At 51.7% G+C, this 20,229-nt stretch overlaps 1 protein-coding gene across 1 annotated transcript in view; it reads right to left on the bottom strand.

Moving 5' to 3' along the window:
* Nucleotides 1-20,229, bottom strand: part of KIAA1755 (KIAA1755 ortholog) — a 48,287-nt gene that overhangs the window by 2,447 nt on the left and 25,611 nt on the right. The window contains exons 5-13 of the mRNA XM_050807011.1: nt 16,484-16,607; nt 13,276-13,369; nt 12,281-12,367; nt 10,787-10,903; nt 8,634-8,732; nt 7,553-7,701; nt 4,712-4,850; nt 3,311-3,433; nt 2,317-2,538 (exon numbers count right to left, since the gene is read on the bottom strand). Coding sequence (XP_050662968.1) covers nt 2,317-2,538; nt 3,311-3,433; nt 4,712-4,850; nt 7,553-7,701; nt 8,634-8,732; nt 10,787-10,903; nt 12,281-12,367; nt 13,276-13,369; nt 16,484-16,607 — 1,154 coding nt within the window. The remainder of the gene's footprint in view (nt 1-2,316; nt 2,539-3,310; nt 3,434-4,711; nt 4,851-7,552; nt 7,702-8,633; nt 8,733-10,786; nt 10,904-12,280; nt 12,368-13,275; nt 13,370-16,483; nt 16,608-20,229) is intronic.

The raw sequence follows: 20,229 nt of genomic DNA, 5'->3' as shown, positions 1-20,229 counted from the left end.
AGGGAACTTGTCTTTAGATAAATGGCTTCATATTCGTGCAAGCACATGGAGCTCATGGCCGGGAAAGAGCTCCATAAATCTCCGTTAGTGGCACCATTGTGTTATTATTATTTAGGACCAAAGCTGCTGCACACACGTTCCCCACCAGGGGCTGAGCCTGGTGCTGGGCTGTCCCATCATCTGTCTGTCTGTCCAGGACTTGACCTTCCAGGCTAAGCTGGACAGAGATGGATAGCACCTCAGAAATCATCTTGCCCAACCCTTTGTGGAACGAACTGAAATTCAGCGCCAGAGAGGAAACAGGGCCAGCCCAGATCCAACAGCGAGAGCTGGACTCAAAGTCAGGGTTGCTTCCTCCGCTGCATGACTTTAGGCCTGGCACAGACACCACCTCCACACAGGCCATCCCCAGGCTTCCAGCCTATCCTGACTCCCTGCACAGCCTCCCTGAGCCCCTGTGGGCCAAGCCTGTGCCAGGAACCGTGGATAGAGCTAGGACCAACTCAGACCCAGTCCCTGCCTCAGGGAGCTCGCCTCGCGGACACCATGCAAGAGACAAGTGAGTGACAAGCACCAGGACAACTTCAGATCAAAGTGAGCACCCAGAAGTGACAAAACAGGGTGATGAGAGAGACAGGGGTGGGTGGTCAGAAAGGGCGTCTGCAAGGAGGGGATGTGTGAGCTGAGAGCAGAAGACAAGAAGCCAGCCGGTAAATGGGAAGAGCTTCCCAGGCTGAGGGAACAGTACATGCAAAGGCTTCAGAGCTGGAGCACGTTTGATTGATCCGGGAAGGCCAGTGGGGCTGAAATTGGCTGAAATCAGTGGGCAAGGCAAAGAAGCTTCCAGATGTCCTTAACCCTGGAGGCACTACTCCTCTTCTTCCTCCTCCTAATGATAATAATAATATTGATGTTAATAATAATTCTGAATTTGAACAAAGCCCTGTGCCAGGGGTTACTTCCATTGAAATCTGTCACTACCTGGTAAGGCTGGCAGTAGAGCCAGATGGTCTGGGTTTGAATCTCTGCCCACTCGGTTAGCTGTGTGACCCTGGGTAAGTTATCTGACCTGTCTCTTTCCTTATGTGGAAACGGGCATAATAGTAGTACCCGCCTCATAGGATTGGGGCGACAATAAAACAATATGTGAAATGACTAGAACAGGGCCTTGCTCATCATAAGAACCACACAACCATTAACTATGGTCTTAGCAAAGAGCTGAGGCCTAGAGCAGTGAAGACGGTGGTTGAGGTCACAGAACTCACTCAAGGACATGAAGCCCCAGACTCCAAGGCTAGGATTCTGCCTGTATCGAGCTCTCAACTGCACACAGCTGGAACTGGGGGAGCCCTTTGCTGCCACTGCCGACACCTGCCTCCCTTGCCTGCTGTCTCAAGGAGACAGAGAGTGCCCTGTCCTCCCAGGGCCCCAGGTGTGAGTTGACCAGAGCCCTTCCTGCTGCCCTCTGAAGCAGCCTGTGATCGCTGTGGCCTGCACGCTGGGCCGGCAGGCTGGGGCAGGTCTTTCTCATACTCTGGCCTTGGTGGCAAGTGCAAGGGGCAGCTGAGGGCACTGGGCCTGGGCCAGCCATGGGGGTCCCTGTCCCAGCTGGACCACACTGTCCCAGCCTGCTCCTTTGTCCCCACAGACCTCACTTTTCCCATAAAAAAAAATTTTTTTTTTTAAAAGAGAGATTTGGCTACATGAATTTAGGATGGGTGGCAGCTCTTAAATCAAATCCTCCTTCACCACTGCTCTCTTTGGGCAGTTTTCTCATCTGTAAAGTGGGAACAACATTGGTGCCCTGTCATCAAAGAGGTATGGTGAAAATAAAGTCGGGTAAGGTGTGTGAAGCCTACAGGAGGGTCTGGTGTGGTGTACACACTCACAAATGTGCACTACCCTCCCAACAACCCATCATCCTCATCATCGTCAAGCCTGCTTGGAGAAGGGACTCTGTCATCATTTCTTCTCTCTTTGGGGAAGCATATAAGGCATGTCACGGGGCACCACGGACACATCTATGTTCAAATCTCAGCTCTTCTCCTTCCCACTGTTTTTTTCCTGTTACAAGACTTGGGAGTGAATCACAAAGAGCCTCAGGCTGTGTCTAGGTATCCCTGTCCCCGCTGTGCCCCCAGCCAGGGGATGGGGGTGGTGTCTGTGCAAGTGGGCGGGGGGCTGTGTCTAGGTATCCAGGGGATGGGGGGCTGTCTATGGAGGTGGGCCATGGGGCTGTGTCTAGGTATCCCTGTCCCCACCATACCCCCAGCCAGGGGATCCAGGGAATCCGTACAGGTGGGCCGCGGGGCTCACCCTCTTGCAGAAGCGGTGCAGGTGGAGCAGCGTCTCGAGGTCCGTGCGTTGCCGCTCGGCCGCCATGTAAAAGTGGGTCAGCTTAGCCTGGAAGGCCCGCTGGGTAGAGGCAAAGGCTGCCAGCTCTGGGAACTCTGCTCCTTCTGCCTCCCCAGCCCCTCCGGCTGCAGCTCCCAGCTGAGCGGCCTGCTTGGACAGCTCCAGGCCTCGGCGGTACTGGGCCTGAGAGGGGAGAGCGGGGGGGTGCTCACTCAGCTCCCGCCTTGGCTGGGGCCTCCCTCAAAGGTCAACAACCTCCAGCTGCCCTGCCTCCAAGCCAGGAGACTTCCTGAGCTTCAGTTTCCTCATCTGTAGAATGGGGACCCTAATGGCACCCACCTTACAGGGCTTAGCTCCTAGAGAGGGGTGAACAATAGAGAGCAGTTATCATGCTTCTGGAAGTCTCCAGGCCCTCGCCATGGCAGTTCACTTTGCCTAGCCGGGCTCTGCTTAGATGTCCCTTCTGGAAAACTTCTCTGACTCCAAAGGCTCCTGCTCTGAGTCCCCACATTCTCCCTTTCTGTGCACGTTTCCCTGTTTGTCCCCACCCCCGCCCTCGCTCCTCACTGGCCTGGGAATTCCTGAGCGCTGATACGGAGCTGAATCACCCTGTGGTCCGGAGCCTTGTCACATCGCATCATGTTGATGCAGCATCCCTGCCCCCCAACCCCCGGCTCTGTGAGGCTGAGTTATCAGGTCTAGGGTGAGGCCCTGGAAACGGCATTTTAAGAAACCCTCTGGGGGATTTGGCATATTCTTTGGGCTTGGCCGTGTGGTAAGAACCCCTGAGGGAGATAACATCTCGGCTGAACTCTGCAATCCAAGCTGGTTCCCTCACTGTCTCTGGAACTTTCCTTGCTCTTTCCCCCCTCCATAGCTTTGCCCTGGCAGTGCCACCCCCTCTAATGCCCTCTCCATCTGCTCCAGTCCTGCTCCACTGTTGTCTGGAACGCACTGCAGCCTGGAGGAAGAAGTTCTCAAACTCTGCGTGGGCTTTCTCCACTGTCTCCAAACTTCCGTCCTTGGGGGTCAGCGTTTGCAGCCACCGACTTCCTTCCTGCTCCATCCAGTTGCTGACCTGGGGCAGGAGACGCAGATTTGGACGTGAGGGGCTGCTAGGCAACCTCCCTTGTCCAGCTTCCCCACTTCCTTGGAGGCTGAGGTCTTCTGTCCTCACTCATTCAGTGGCTAGGCCTGTGACCCCTGGCTTGGACTGACACTCTCCCAGTTCTAGGCATGGGAAGAAATGACTTGCGGAGGGGGAGTGCATGGTGATGTTCTTCAAAGTGGGACCCCAGAGGGCATCTGGCCTGGCCAACGCCCTCGGTGCACACTGTTATCTGAATGAAGTCACAGGGTGGTGAACTTCAGGCTACTCTAACCACTCAGTGACGCCGGATCATAAAAGGGGTGGCCTCAGGGGTGATGAGCTTCCTGTTCGTGTGTGTGTGCGTGCGCACACGTGTGCACATGCAAACAGTGCTGGAGAAGAAGCAGGCTGCAGAGGAAAGACCATGGGCCTGCTGGGAACTCACTGTGTGAACATGGTAAGCCACTCCCCCTTTCTGGGCCTCAGTTTACAGTGTGGTAAAATGGGGTAGACATGAAGATTCAATGAGGGACAGCAGGTATATAATGGCGCTCAACCCCCTGAGTGGAAGTTCCTTTCTTATTCTGGGGCATCTTAAAGAGCCTGTTCACCCACTTTATCCTCACAGATCCAACGTAGCGGGTACTATTATCACCCCCCATTCAACAAATGAAGATACTGAAGCACTGAAGGGTTAAATATCTTGTCCGGGACCACACCATGAGTAAGCGCTGGAGCCGGGAATGGACCAGCGCTGTCTGATGCAGGAGCGCGCCGTGCCCCGCAGCTCCAGGCAGAAAGGAATGTGTTGGTTCTCAGCACCGGCAGTCAGATGAAGCCACACCAGGTGCAGGTTCCAGAATCAGACTCCGAGATATGCAACCACACGCAGGTGACATAATGTCTCCCAGCCTCAGTTTCCTTGTCTGTGCAGTGGGTGAAATCCTAGCACCTTCCCCAAGATGAGTTTGGAAAGCAATGATGTTCACAACGGCTTTGGCCCAGGGCTTGGCACAGAGTTGATGCTCAATAAATGCAGCTCTTGGGGCCATGTTCTCACTCATTGAGCACTTATTGAGCACCATGTTATGTGCTATGCCCGGCACATAACTATAAAGGATGCCTGCCTGGCCTTTGAGGGACTGCCAGCCTGGTGTCCTTTCTCCAGAACAAGGCACCTGGCTAGGGCCGGGCCCAGAGTCGGGGCTTTCCTGTGGAATGTGGCCAGGCAGAACCCCCACACCCCAAGCCAGACTCCCCTTTCACCTGGTGAATGGCAGCTTCCAGGCGGCCCAGGCGGACACGGAGCTCCAGCTTCCCCAGGAGGCTGTTGGATGCGGTGACCAGAACATGAAGCTGCTCATCCACAAGGCTGTACAAGGCAGTGGCTGCAGCCAGATGGCTCCTGGGAGGTGGGCGGAGGTGAGAAAAGGCCTGTGTTGCCCTCTTCACCCTGCTGTACTTCTGCCCCACATAGGCCTGTCCCTCCACCTCTGTGGTCCCAGCCTGGGTTTCCAGCTAACTTGCTGTGTGACTGTGGGCAGGTCCCTACACCTTTCTGGGCCTCAGCCTTGGTCTTCCATGGGACTGGGAGGACAAGAGAACACAGTAGGAAGTGAAATGACCCTCCCCCTTCCCTAGAAGGGTATGAAGCTGGCCGGACAGATCTGGGTTCAAAGCCCAGCTCTGCTACCTTCTAGTAGGAGGCTCTGTGCAAATGTCTCAACCTCTCTCTGTCTCTGCTTTCTCTTCTGTGAGGTGGAGATAATCACAGAACCCATTTCATAGCATGGTTGTAAGGATTAAATGATCTAGCGCCTGGCCCTCACCTCCAGCTATACATTATAACCTGCCCTGGGAGCTTTAACAAATCTTAGTGCCCCGCCCCAGGCCAACGAAGTCAGCAGACTGAGTGCAACCAACACACTGATGTTTTCTTTTTCTTCCCTTTTATTTTTGAGACGGAGTCTCGCTCTGTCGCCCAGGCTGGTCGCCCAGGCTAGAGTGCAGTGGCGTGATCTCTGCTCACTGCAGCCTCTGCCTCCTGGGTTCCAGCGATTCTCCTGCCTCAGCCTCCCAGGTAGTTGGGATTACAGGCACACGCCACCACGCCCAGCTAATTTTTGTATTTTTAGTAGAGATGGGGTTTCACATGTTGGCCAGGCTGGTCTTGAACTCCTGACTTCAGGTGATCTGTCTGCCTCGGCCTCCAAAAGTGCTGGGATTACAGGCATGAGCCACTGCGCCCAGCTGGGACACTGATGCTTTCTAAAGCACCTCAGGCGGTTCCAGGGGCAGCCAGGGCAAAGAACCAGCGCTCAGCGTGCAAAACACTTAACACTGTGCCCAGCGCACGATGCTTGTCAGGTTCGCGCTATTTCTATTGCAATGGTGGGAAGTAGCTGCAACACGCCTGCCGGCCCTGCTTCCATTTCACAGATGGGAAAACTGAGGTCAAGGGAGGGGAAATGACTTGCAGATGGCAGCCTGAGTTGGAACCCCACCCAGGGCTGTTTCTGCACATAATTTTTTAAAATGCTCAAAGCCACAAGACACTAAGGAAGAAGTGTGGATGGGATTTCAGGCATAGTGATACTTGCGTGAAGGCAGGAATTTCAAACCCTGCTCTGCCCTCCTCTGCCTTCAGAGGCTCTGCCTTCAGAAGGAAAATGGAAGAGAGAAGGTGGAAGAAAAGCTTTTAACTTCCTGAAGGGTGCCTTGCTCTACCTCTGCCTCCCCATCTGACTGCAGCTCCCCACGGGTTGCCACCCTTGCAGGGAAGAGGTGTGGGCCCAGGGTGCGTGAGTGGGATAGAAAATATCTGCCTGCCTGGAGAGGGAGGGACGGAGGGACACGGACAGCCTGGGGCTGCAGGGACCCGCTGCAGAACAAACGCCCGCAGCAGCTCAAGTGGGACCACAGTGCCCCCTGCTGGAGCTTCTGGTAGCTGTGGGTCTGCGGGTCCTCGGGTGGACAGGAGGAGCCTGGGCCCGGCAGGCAGGTGAGGGTGGAACAGGCTGAGAAAGGCAGTGCCAGCCCCCACCAGGCACTGAGGGGCAGGGAGATGACCCCACACCCAATGCTGCCCGTGCATCCATCTGTGTGAGCCTGCTCTCAAGTCTAGTGCAGCTCTGGGTGGTTTGTTAAGATTCTGGGGCCAGACTGCCTGGATTCAAGTCCGGGCCCCACCACATCCCAGCTGTGTGACCCTGGACTAATCACTTACCCTCTCTGAGCCTCAGGTTCCTCCACTGTAAAATAGGGATGATACTTACAGCTACCTCAGGAGTGAATTAAATGAGTTGGTATTTGTAAAGCCCTGAGAAAAATGCTGGACACATACACAGTGCTATTTAGGTCTTGGTTCTGTAAATAAAATGTTCTTTAAAACTCATGCATACCAGCCCTTGACTTTGAATATAAGTAGCTGTGTTCTAAGAGGGTGAAAATACTTGCAATTACTGACCAATTTAATGACTGACTTTCCCCCACCCCCTAAATTTAAGAAAGCTGGAACTTTCCAGGAATGTCTATAATTTATTCTGGCTCTGAGACCCCCGAGACACCATGAGGTTCTCACAAGCGTGTTTGAGCAGCCTACCGGGAAAGGCAGGGCTGGGTAGGGGTTCAATGCCCAGAAGGCCTGGCTTCAAATCCCCGACCAGCTGCTGCCTAGCAGATATTTCCCTTCGCTGAGCCTCAGTTATCCATCAGCCAAATGGACAATGTGCACCTCACAGGGTTCTTGCCAGAAATAAATGAGACAGGCTCTTGCAGGGGCTTAGCCTGGTGTGTGGGTCGGAGAAAGTGCTTTGTCCAAAAGGGTGACGAGAAATGGGTAGGCGACATCCTCCGACGCCCATCCCAGGCTCGAGATGGCTGGGGCTGAAGGAGGGGAAGCAGAGAAGGGGCGAGGAAATTGCCAGGGCTCAGGGTGGGTTTCTGTGACCAGGCCTCAGCCTGGGATACAGGCCCTGCAACAACTGCAAAGCTGGGCACCCTCAGGGCTTGGCTATGTGACCCCTAGGTGGTGTGGTCCCAACTCCAAGCTCCTGGGCCAGAAACAGGATGGGGTGGAGGAGGAAAGGCCTGGACGTCTGTCTGTACCTGACATCAGGGCTGAAGTCCAGCCTGCTGGCATCACGCTGCAGCCTGGCCAGGGTGGCTCCACCTTCCCGCTGGAGGCCCAGTAGGCCCGGGTCCCTCAGCACAGCCTCCATCAGCTCCTTGGACTTGCTCAGGCACCTGGTGGCCTCCTGCCAGCGTAGGGAGGTGCCCTGAGGCCCCATCCCCACTCTCCCTTTGCAACCTTCCAAGGCTCCCCACACCCAGATCAAGTCCAACTCCCAGTTTGGCATTCAAGGTCCTCCAGAAAGTCTGTCGTTTCTGCCTCTAAAACATCCCCTTTAGCCACGCCCCCTCTCATCACCATGGCAACCTCTCTGGTCCACCCTCCAGCATCTCTTGCTGGGACACCCATTCCAGCCTCTTCACTGATCTCCCTGCTGCCCTCTGGCTCCCCCTACAGTCTATTCTCCACATGGCAGTTGAACGGATCTCTGCAAATCTGATAACCCCTGGTTTAAAACTCTCCAGTGGCTTCCCTGCAGGCTTCAAATTGAATCCCAGACCAACTCTTCCTTGGTCCAGCTCCCGCTGCATCTAGAAGCTCCACTCGTGCTTCTCTCCCACTCATTCTGCTCCACATTGGCCTCCTTGCTACTCCTGAACACCCCAGGTATAATCCCACCTCAGGGCCTTTGCAAGGGTTTGCCCCCTGCCTGGCGCACAGCCCCCAACAAAGGCAGGCTCCTTCTCAAACTTCAAGCCTCAACTTAAACTCCAGCTCTTCAGAGAGGCCCTCCTCCCTCATTACTCCCAATCTTACTTCCGCAGGACTTGACACAACTTGGAATGACATACCCATTTATGTGTTTGCTTTTTAAACTACCACTTCTGCCGCAGCACCATGAACCCCGAGAGGGCAGGGACAAGTCAGTTCGCCCCAGGCTGGTCTCCAGTGCAGGGTACAAAGTGGGTGCCCCTCAAATATGAGTCAAGTGAATGATGAAAAACAGGGATGATAATGTCCTCCCCCTTTTCCCCAGGCTGCCCCCTTCTCAAAGTCCTTGGTCCCTGGAGTCTGGGACGTAGTGTGGCTTCCCCACCCACCATGCTCCAGGCTCACCTGCATCCCGCCAGGGGGGTCGGCCTTCTCGAATTCCTCGATGGAAGCTTGTAGCAGGGAAGAGGCCTGCTGGAGGTCAGCAAGGAAAGGGTCCAGCTTCTGCAGGACAGAGGACCAGAGGGTGGGTGTCAGTCCAGGCCAACCCAGAGGATACCTCTTCCATCCCAGGAGCGCACAGGGGAGGTGGGAAGCAGTGGCTCTCCAACTCCAGGTGCATCAGAAGCACCAGAGAGCTGGTTAAAACACAGGCTCTGGGCTCTGCTCCTGTGTGTCTGCTTCAGTTCCTCTGGGGCGAGGCATGGTAGAAAGTGCATTTCTAATGAGTTCCCAGGTGTTGCTCATGCTGCTGGCCTGGGGGACCACACTTTGAGAACCACTGGTGTTGAATATGAGTGAGGGAGAAGAAAGGAGACAGGCCTGAGCGACTCCCAGGCCGGTGGGGATACTGTGGTTGGTAAGGGAAGGAAGAGGGCAGAGTTAGGGGAACATTCTCGGCTGAGTCCCACTTCAGCCCAGCTCCATCACTTACAAGCTGTGAGGCCTTGGGGGGCAAGTTACTTAACCTCTCTGTGTCTCTGCTTCCTCCTCTTTAAAATGGAGATCATAGTAGTTCCTCCTTATAGGGTTGTGTCAGGATTAAACCCATTAATATTTGCAAGGCACTTAGAACAGAGCCCAGCCCGTACTGTGTTTATCGTCATTCTCAGATCTACGTAGTGGGTCTATTGGTAAGATTTCATGTAAAGGAAAGGGTTTAAAGCTAAAATACAGTTCAAAACCCAGTGGATTCATTGGAGGCCTCTGGAAAGGGAAGCTAGGACCCTGGGGGACAAGCAGAAAAGGGAATTGTTCAGTAGGTATCTTTTTGTACCATTTGAACTGTGAATATACTTACTGCCTATTCAAAAACACACAATTTTAAAAAAAAATCACCTGGGCAAAAAGTAAATAAGCCACCATGTTAGACTGTTAGTATAGACCAGTGGTTCTCAATGAGGGGTGACTTTGCTCCCCGGGGACATTCGGCAATGTCAGGAGACATTCTTTAATTGTCATCATTTGTGGGGTGCGAACAGTGGGTAGAGCCGGGGCTGGTGCCTAGCATGTCGCAATGTACAAGACAGCTCCCCACAAAACAGAATTGCTCAACCCCAAATGTGAATAGGTTAAGGTTGAACAACCCTGGTCTAGAGAGAAGCCAGGGTCATTGATGGGCACGGGTTTCGGTGTGGTTTAAGCCCACTGAAAGGCACCCTCGCCCTATGTGTCCGCATGTACTACATTGGGTATGAAATGCCCCCTCTTGGGGTTGTGGGGAGGAGGGACTGTGATTACACAGGAAAGGAGCCCAGCACTGGCAGCTGCCTTATTTCCTCCCTCTGATCGGAGGGAACCAGACCCTGAGCTTCCTGAGTTGTGTGGGTCCACAGAGCAAGTGCCTGCAAATTTATTTCATTTTATTTTATGATTATTTTTGAGACAGAGTCTCACTCTGCCACCTAGGCTGGAGTGCAGTGGTGTGATCTTGGCTCACTGCAATCTCCGCCTCCTGGGTTCAAGTGATTCTCATGCCTCAGCCTCCTAAGTAGCTGGGACTACAAGTGCATACCACCATGCATGGCTAACTTTTTCTTTCTTGTATTTTTAGTAGATATGAGGTTTTAGCATGTTGGCCAGGCTGGTCTCAAAATCCTGACCTCATGTGATCCAACCACCTCGGCCTCTCAACGTGCTGGGATTACAGGTGTGAACCACAGCGCCCAGCCCTGTAAATTTATTTTCAGTTAACATAGACATAGCTCTTATGTGCCAGACACTCTTCTAAGCTCTTCGCCCACATTAACTAAATTAATCTTCACAAAAACCCCATGAGGAGGTACTGTTATTATCCTCTATTTAGCTGATGCGGAAACCAAGGCTCAGAGAAGGTAAGTAACTTATCCAAAATCACACAGCAGAGCTGGGATTGCAACGCACGCAGCCTGGCCCCAGAGCCTGAGCTCTTAATCATTCTACTCTGTACCTTCATTGTAAACATTTGTTGAGTGACTGTTCATTTTTTAGCATAGCGGGGTTGATGGATCCATGAGGCAGAAGAGTGAAGAGAGGAAGAGGAGTGGAGGTCAGGGGCTAAAGGCTGTGATGGTAAACACCTGGAAGAATTGCACCCACTCGGTGTGGCAGTAGGGGAAGGGGCCTTCCAGGGCTGCGGGCAGCTGGCTGGGGTCCACATGGTGGCTGAGGGCCTTCAATGAGGTCAGCACCTCCACCTGCAGACCAAAGAATCAGGAGAACCAGGGACTCAATGTGAGGACAGTCATTTTAGAAGGTCCTGCCCAGATCCCTGCCCCAGCACCAGTTCACCTCCCAGAAGTAAGGCTGACTCCAGCTTTAAAAGTTGCTTTGTGGGCAACCAATCTTCTCTGGAAACTCTTACAAATCAAAATTCAGAACCAGACCCTAGTTAAGGAATGGCAAATAAACAGCACTCATACTGCCACTCTCCTAGCCTGTGCCCAAGGCAGACATCATTAATCAATCATAGCACTTGCTCCCTCTGAGCTTGGCTCCTTCCCAGTACAGCTCTCTGGGCAATCACACAAACAGAATGAAGCTGGCCCTTGTGATGAAACTTCTTTGTAATCCTTGCACAGTTCCCTGAGGAGCCACCAAGAGCTGTTTCTTTCTTGGGGCTGGTGAGAAAAGTCACTAAATCCCAACAGTGTCCCCTAAGAGATGGAATAAGAACTAGGTGACTGCTTCTCCCAGGCAGAGAAATTTGAGGTTTATGTTGGGAATAGCTCCAGTACCTAGGCTTGGGATTCGGTGGATTCTGTGGTTTTTTTGGACCCACCTGATATTCCTGCTACTCAAAGTGTGGTCCATGGGCCAGCAGCGCCAGCATCACCTAGGGCATGTTGGAAATTCAGAGTCCCAGGACCCATCCAGAACTACTCAATCAGAACCTGCACGTTAATGTATTTCCCCAAGAGATCAGTAAGCACATTAAAGTTGGAAAAGCACATCTCCAGCCCACAATGTGCCTCTTCACTCACCAGAAGGAAGGAGAGTTTGAAAATCACATCCCGAAGCAGGACAGAGGACTGACTGCCCATACTCATTATTGTGGTGTGTGGCACTAATTAAAGGGAGCTGCAGGGCTCTTTCCTGCAAAGTCTCACTTCAGCTTCACATTTGTATTAATTAGAGCGAGAAATACAGGAAGAGCAGGCCTGACCACAGTGTGAAAAAGGCACTGGAGTCAGGTGACTTCAGCTCTGTGTCTAGCTTGCTGTGTGGCCTTAGGCTTCAGTTTCCCTCTCTGAAAAGAAAGGGAGGAGGGATGGACCAGATGAAGCTTTTCAAATAGGTTCCATGCCATGTGCAATTCTCGATCATGTGGCAGCACCCACCAGGAGTTGCTAGGATAGCCAGAGAGAAATCATTCTGTGACTGATTTGAAGATGCCTGCCACGGAGCTATACTGGGGAGTGGTAGTGCTTAGGCCTCGTATTTATTGCCCTACACTAGATTATTTCAAGGTCTTTTCTAGCTCATGAATTCTGCAGTTCTCCCTCCCCTTAACCCCAGCTCAGCTAGAGCCCAACAGCTCCCCTCCTCAACCGCCGACCCCGAGTCCCCCTCACCTGGATGTCAGGTAATGTCTGCAGCTGGAGAGCCGACTCCTTCTCCCCCAGGAAGAGAATAGTGCGGATGGAGGCTGGGACCTGAGCCTGTCAAAGACAACCACTGCAGAGTTGCTCTGCCCAAGCCTTCATGAAGCCTCACACACTTTGATTTCCTCCTTCATCCCCTGTAAGATGCAGGCAAATGGGCCACAAGGACAGGATGGGGCCCCCCCATGGCTGGGATCTTTGTGTGATATGTTTGGACCGTGAATCATTGGTTGGAAGTCATGAGAGCAGGAGGTTCAAGCTGTGTTGCAAACCTTTCTAGATGACCTGCCCCTCTGAGCCTCAGTTTGCCCATCTACAAAGCGAAGGTGGTCAGACCATAAGGTAAGCAGATGCAGAACCTCCATTGACTCTGCTGCCCATAATGGCTGGATAGGAATCTCTTCTCTCCTCCCTTCTCAGCTCATGAGCTTTATGTGATCTAAGTCTAAGCCAATCAGTGTGTAGCATTCACCCCCAGGCCACAGGGTTGGGTGTGGAGGGACTCCTGAACCCACTGTAACTGAGACACAAATAAATGTTTGCTGAGACCTCTGGGAAGATAATCTGTTACTCTTTCCTAGTGGATTTAAATTAGAGACCATGTGAAGTCAGAGCTGCTGGGAGCCATCCGGCCACCAAGGGGCACGTGGTGCCAAGCGGGATGGCTTGGCATCCTCCAAAGAGAACGGGGTCAGAAATGGAGAGAGAGGAACCAGATTCTAGTGACAATAGCTGAGCCCTTGGATCGAGCCATACTTGAAACTGGACTTGGCTCCTGGACTGTCCAGTGACATGAACCAATGAGCTTCAAGCTTGCTAGGGCTGAGTTTTCTGTTGTCTGCGGTAAAAGTCCCTGCTTGAGAGTCCCGGTCCCAGCCCTAAGCACTCCTGGGCTCTGTGAATGTCAGGAGGCCCCTGGAGGCTTCCAGGACTTACTAGGCTAAGGCTCTCCACCTCCCACTCACCTGGGTGGCCTGCAGGGCACTGACCAGACCAGGCTGTGGGGGCTGTTTCCTGGCATCGATCAGGACCGCCAGCCCCTTGGCTTTATCTTCAGGCCTGTGGGTGGTAAACAGAATTGACAGTCTTGCTGGATGGCCTTGGACAGGGGGCAGAACCTAGTGGAAGGTGAGGGAACCTGGCTGCTAGAAATCTTGATTTACTGGTGAACTCTTCATCCTGTTAGACCAGGTTCCAATGCCCCTTCCAGGAAGTCCTCCATGGTTCTTCTCCAGGCAGAGCCCTTTGCTTCCTCTTTGGTGCTCCTGCAATACCTCATACAGCCCTCGTTTATAGCCCTACTATTCCGAACTCTAGCAACTAACCCAGGTACAGTAGGTGAGTCACTTGGGACTCACCCACTTTTTTGTGTAGGCAGAATCCTTATTTTGTTCAAGAATCCAACTCCTTCCAAAAAGCCATGTTTCCCCAGAGCCTGGCTTCTGATTCGTTGAGGCCAACAGTAGTGACCTAATTCCTCTGGCCAGTGATTGGTTTAGATGGGGGAGGGTCATGTGACATTTCTGGCCAATGAGATGTGAGGGGAAGTTTTCTGGGGGAAGGGGCTTCTGGGAAAGACATTCTCTCCTTTAAAAAGTTCTTACAAAGAGATATGAGGCAGAGCCATAGAATGATACATTTCCTTAACAGATAAAACATTTTAAATGGGAATTTCTGTTGATTACAGCCAAAACACTCTCCCTGGTTCAGCCACATTGCACTGAGCTTACAGTGGGCCACTTTTCAGTGACTATCTTAGGATTTTCCAAACTGGCCCAATTTTCAAGACTTGTTAAAATACAGATTTCTCACCCCTCTCCTCCCCCATCCCCACCCCTTAGCCATCTGGCCAGTGGGTAAAGGGTGGCCAGGGAATCTGTGTGGTTCCAAGCACCCTTGGCCAGTCTGATGATCAGGCAGGACTGCAAAATAGCCTCCAACTGCCTTCAAGCCTTACAGCCACTCAGTGCAGAGGCAAAACCTGAGGTGGCCCAGTGGGAGGGTAGAGCTGTGGCACTGCCATTAGTACCTTGTGATCTGGGCAAGTGATTTCATCTCCCTGAGTCAATTTCATAATGATAGTACTGGCCTTATGGGCTGTAGTGAGGACTGACGAATTCATTCGTGTAAAGCACTCAGTGACTGCACAGAGCAAGTAAACGGGATGTAAGTATTTGCTATGATTATCCTAGAAGGGGAAACTGAGCACAGAAAGGCCCAGTGACAGATAGTGACAGGAGGCTCTGGGAGGTGATTTCAAGTCTCTGGCTTTATGTCCTTGCCTCCCTCTGGCGATGCCCATGCTGGACAGTGATTTGTTTCCAGACTTGTCTCTGCTACCAACCTGGAGGCCCTTTAAAGTCAGGGCCCCGTGTAAGGAGCCTCTGTCCCTAGCACCATGTAGCATGAAGCCAAGCCCAGAGCAGGGGCCCAGCCAAGGTTCATTCAGAGCACAAGTGGAGAAAACCAGCCCAGCACACAAGCACCTGGTGTGCACTGCACTCCACAGTTGTCCACACCCCCTCATCCCTGCCACTTGTGCCCAGCTTGGTCCTTAGAGCCCTCTTGGTCATGCCCTTTATTCAGGCGAGCCTTGGGGAGGGGAGGTTATTTCCCTATGGTCCCATAGCCAGTGGGTGCGATCCCAGAGCTCTGTCTACCACGCTAGTCACTTTCCACCACAGAAAAGGGGGTCCCATCTCCCACTCAGTCCAGAAAAGCCACTCCACCTTGGAAAAGAAGAAAAAAAATGTCAGTGACCAGCAGGTGGCAGTGATGGCTCCAGTGGGGTGGGATGCATGAAGAAAGTTCCAGAGGGTTCTATCACCTTCCACCCCTTACCCCCAGCAGCAGACCTCTAGGTTGAGTTGGAGCTTATTAGCCAGTACTGAGCAGTGTCCCCTCTAACACTGCCCTGGCTAGGGGCTGGGTCCCAGAGGAAAGGAGGGTGCCTCTTCCCCAGCCAGTCCATTAAGTCTGAATGGTGGTAGGGGTAGGAGTGTTAAGAGGAGCATTAGAAATCAGCCTGAGTCCACTCATCATTCACTCACTCACTCACTCATTCACTCACTCATTCACTCATTCATTCACTCACTCATTCACTCACTCATTCATTCACTCACTCATTCACTCACTCACTCATTCACTCATTCATTCACTCACTCATTCACTCACTCATTTACTCACTCATTCACTCACTCACTCATTGACTCACTCACTCACTCTTTCACTCTCTCATTCATTCATTTACTCATTCACCCCTTTCCTTTGTTTATTCAAATATTTATAATACAGATGACAGTTCAATTATCACCTCCTCAGGGAAGGCTTTCCCGATTTCCCAATTGAAATTAACATCCCCTATTCTTCTCACTCTACAACAGTGGTTCTCAAAGTGTGGTCCCAGACCCAGCATCTGTTATCGCCAGGAAATTTGTTACAAATGCAGATTTTCAGGTCCCACCCACCTTCATCAACTGAATCAGAAAATCTGGGGGATGGGCCCCTGCAATCTGTTTTAACAGCCCACCAGGTGATTCTAATGCACCCTCCTGTTTGAAAACCGGCCAGGCGCAGTGGCTCACAACTGTAATCCCAGCACTTTGGGAGACCAAGGCAGGTGGATCACCTGAGGTCGGGAGTTCGAGACCAGCCTGACCAACATGGAGAAACCCCGTCTCTACTAAAAATACAAAATTAGCCGGGTGTGGTGGCGCATGCCTGTAATCCCAGCTACTCGGGAGGCTGAGGTAGGAGAATCGCTTGAACCTGGGAGGCAGGGGTTGCAGTGAGCTGAGATTGTGCCATTACACTCCAGCCTGGGCAACAAGAGTGAAACTCTGTCTCAAAAAAAAAAAAAAAAAAAAAAAAAAAATCAAAAACCACTGATCTACAAACATCGCTCTTCTCTTCATCACAATGACACTCCTGAAAGTTTCTTGGCCATGGTTTGTTTCTCACACTCTGTCTGTCTCTCCCACCAGCCTGACAACCCCCCGATGGCAGGGACTGAGGCTGTTTTGCTTTCCCCCAGCATCTCTCTGGGGGACTGGCTCTGTGAACAGACGACTGGATGGAAGGCTATGGTGCCTCTCCACTCAGTGTCTGGTCCAGGGCTCTGGGCCCAGAAGGTTGAGGTGGGGATGGAGCAGTCAGGGTGGCCCAGACCCTTACCTGGGGATGGTGCACAGGTAGGAGAGTAGCTTGGTGACCTCTGAAGCTGTGCACCACGGCGCCTCCCAGGCACCCTCTGTAGTTGACACCAGAAGCAGGGGCCGCCCAGCCCTATCCCGGCCACCTGGAGGACAGAGGGCACACGTGAGCAGTGAGAACTTTGGTGGGGCCCTCTAGGGAACCTCTCCTGTGGCCTTCACAACTTTGGCCATAACGGTTCCTTTGCCTGGAGCACCCTTTCTCTCCTTCTCCTTCTGTGAACTCTGACTTCTACTCATCCTTCGAGACCCAGCTCAAATGTAACTTCGTGAGAAAAGGCTTCCCTGAATCTCCTCTGCACTCCCTCTGTGTAGAGTACGCGGGCAGCCAAAGCTCATGGTGTGATCTCTGCGGTCACACAGAAAGCGGTCAAGTCTCTGCACTGACTCACTGTGTGTCTGTGGGCAAGTCAGTGCACCTCTGAGCTTCAGTTTCCTCATCAGCTAAACAGGGAGAATAATCTGCTGAGCTTATTAGGTTATTTCGAGGATGAAATCAGACAGCTCCTGACAAGCACTTAACACACAGCAAGAGCTCAGTGAATGATTGAGTGGCTCAATCATGGGTCGTTACAATGATCACCGTCTCTGTTCTCATCTCCAGTCTAAGGGGTGGTGAGTGTGCAGCCCCGTGGCCACCAGCTCACAATTTCTGCTTGCAGAATTTCAACCCTGGGTTCCCGACAGGCTATTTCCTGTTCCAGAAATCTAGGCCGTGTGCCTCACTCTCCCCACAGGGGTCATGAGGCTGAGGCTCCGGGAGCCAGTACAGCCCATCCTCATGGGAGGAAAGGGGAGGGGAAGTACAGCAGCGGGGAAAGAGGCCCAGGCTTCGGGAAACCACGCCTGTCCCGCAGCCTGGACTCAGAGCCCTGCACTTCAGTCACCTCACTCCATGATGCCCTGTGATGGCCACCAGCCACTCCACGTGGGCACCACCCTCTGCAACGTGCAAAACCCTTCACAGCTCACGAAGCCTTGGACAAACCTAACCACCTTCACAAGTGCTGCCTCACAGGAGTCCAACCACCTGGAACATTCTTTCACATATGTCTTAAAATCTGACATAATTTTTAAAACAATAAAAAAAATTTGTGTGTATATAAATGTGTATCCATATATATCAATGTTATATCCTCTTGCTATTATGGATTTGATCTTTTTCCTAATATTCACTTACAAATTTCAGAAGTAGAGACATTTTGTTGGGGCTAAGAGGGGAGACTTGAACAGGAACTGGAAATTGATTAGTATGAGGACATTATTTTTCATTTTGTTAGGGGGCCGGGCGCAGTGGCTCATGCCTGCAATCCCAGCACTTTGGGAGACCAAGGTAGGAGATGGCTTGAGCTCAGGAGTTTGAGACCAGCCTGGGCAATGTAGCAAGACCTTGTCTTTACTAAAAATTAAAAAAATAATTAGCCAGGAGTGGTGGTGTGTGCCTGTGGTCCCAGCTGCGCAGGAGACTGAGGTGAGAGAATCGTTTGCGCTGGGGAGGTTGAGGCTGCAAGAACCCATAATTGTGCCACTGCACTCCAGCCTGGGTGACAGAGTGAGACCTTGCCTCAAAAAAACTTTTTTTTTTTTAAATCTGTTAAGTGTACTAATGGTATTGTGATTATTAGGGAATGCGCTGAAATATTTAGGGGATAGAATATGAAGATTTGTAATATTTTTATAAATTCTTCAGAAAAAAATAGATGAAGCATAACAAAATGTTAAGATTTATTAAATCTGGGTAATAGGTACATGGGTATTCATGATACTCTTCTGTCTACTCTTCTATAGGTTTGAAATTTTTCATAATATAAAAGTCAAAAAGAAGGTGAAGTCATTAAACCATGAAAAAAAATGCACAACTTGTGAAGACGGAGGTGCTAGTACAGGTCCCTCCAAAATCCTATCACAGCTGATGGATCCCTTGGGTCAGGAAATGCTACATCACGTACCTAGGTCCATTTTGCTGATGAAGAAACTGCAGTGAGGAAGCAGCTTCCCAGTCCCCCATGGGCCTAGGTCCCCAAACTCTCTGCAAGGGTAGAGACCATGCCTGATTCACCCCTTGAATTAGGGGTGATGGTGAGCCTTTTGTCTGCTATAAACCTGAGGCCTGGAACTCAATTGCAGCTCTGATGGTGCTGCACTCCCCTGCTCTATAACCTTCTATGGCTCCTTATGGCCTTGAAGAGAAACTGCAAGCTTCTGGACCTGGCACTGAAGTGTCTCAGGCCCTGCACACTCTTCCACCCTCATTTCATATACTAGGTGTTAGGGGCAAAGCTGTGACCCCCACCCCTCCAAATTTGTATGTGGAAGTCTTAACCCCCAGTACATCAGCATGTGACTGTATTTGGAGACAGGGTGTTTAAAGAGGTAATTCAGTTAAAATGAGGTTACTGTGGGCCCTAATAGAATATGACCAGTGTCCTTACAAGAAGAAATTTGGACACAGAGGGAAGACCCCATGAAGACACAGGGAGAAGATGGGCCTTTGCAAGCCAAGGAGAGAGGCCACAGAAGGAACCAACCCTGCCAACACCTTGATCTTGGACTTCCAGCCTTCAGATCTATGAGAAAATGAATCTCTGTTGCTTAAGCCACCCATGTTATGGCAGTCCTGGGACACTAATATACTATGTCTCCCCTTGCCACCAACGACAGATGATACCACCCAGCTTTGTTCACCCTATTCCTTCTGCCAGGTATGCCCTTCTGTCCTATCTCCATCTGGTGAAATCCCCCTTATCGTTCAAAGACCAGCCAAGATGCCACCTCCTCCAGGAAGACCTCCCTACTGCCTTCCCTCTTTAGAAGCTCTTCCCCAGTCCCAGGTTCCCAAAGCAAATGTAGGCCTTTGTGAGATCCTGCAAGACTGAGAGCCCTTATGGGTGTGCACTGGGTCAAACTCAGTGTTGCATCCCTGTGCTCAGCACAAGGCTGGATAATCAACGTCTGTGATTGATTCATGAAGGAATGGAGGGTTAGAGCAACACCTCTCAAACTCTGATGGGCCTGGGGATCTTGCTAGAATGCAGATGCCAGTTCAGCAGGCCTGAGATTCTGCCTCTCTCCCTAGCTCCAAGGTCATGCTGATGTAGGTAGTCCCCGGACCTCACTTTGATCTGCAAAGGGTTCAAACACTCAGGACATTCCACACCGGGACACAGTGGCCATGCGATTGGTTCACATGTCTGGTTCCCCACACTGCCTGGAACAGGGCCCTGCACCCCCACACCCAGTGCCAGCTGAGTGGATTACAGCAAGGGGCAGTTCTCCACCTGATTTGTCTTCGGCTGGGCCAAGGAGATCCTTTTGCCCCAAATGTTATCCTCACTTACCAGCTGGCGCCAGAAAACCATCATTAGCGTCTCAGAACCTTGGCTTAAGCTGTGCTGTTCACAGATATTATGAGGCTCAGGTGAAAATGAGGATTGCAAAATGAGGGTGGTGGGTAAGCTGGGTTGCCCAAAGTTGCTGAAAAATGTGCTGTATCTGCCAGCAGCAAGAAGAGGCACTCCAAGTTTGGGGAGGGAGGAATGGTAAGTAATTGAATTTGCAAGCAATTAAAAACATTTTCCATGTCAAAACAAGTGTGAATGTATTGTATTTATGGATATTTAAAATGTATAGAAATGTTAAGCATAAAAAGGATTTCAAAGATCTGTATGGAGCAACTGAGAGCTCAGGGTGAGGCCTCAGTCCCAGGGG

Source organism: Macaca thibetana, chromosome 10, assembly GCF_024542745.1.
Source record: "Macaca thibetana thibetana isolate TM-01 chromosome 10, ASM2454274v1, whole genome shotgun sequence".
Lineage (NCBI taxonomy): Eukaryota > Metazoa > Chordata > Mammalia > Primates > Cercopithecidae > Macaca > Macaca thibetana.
Note: the sequence above shows the minus strand (reverse complement) of the source record. Positions and strands in the feature narration are given on the sequence as shown.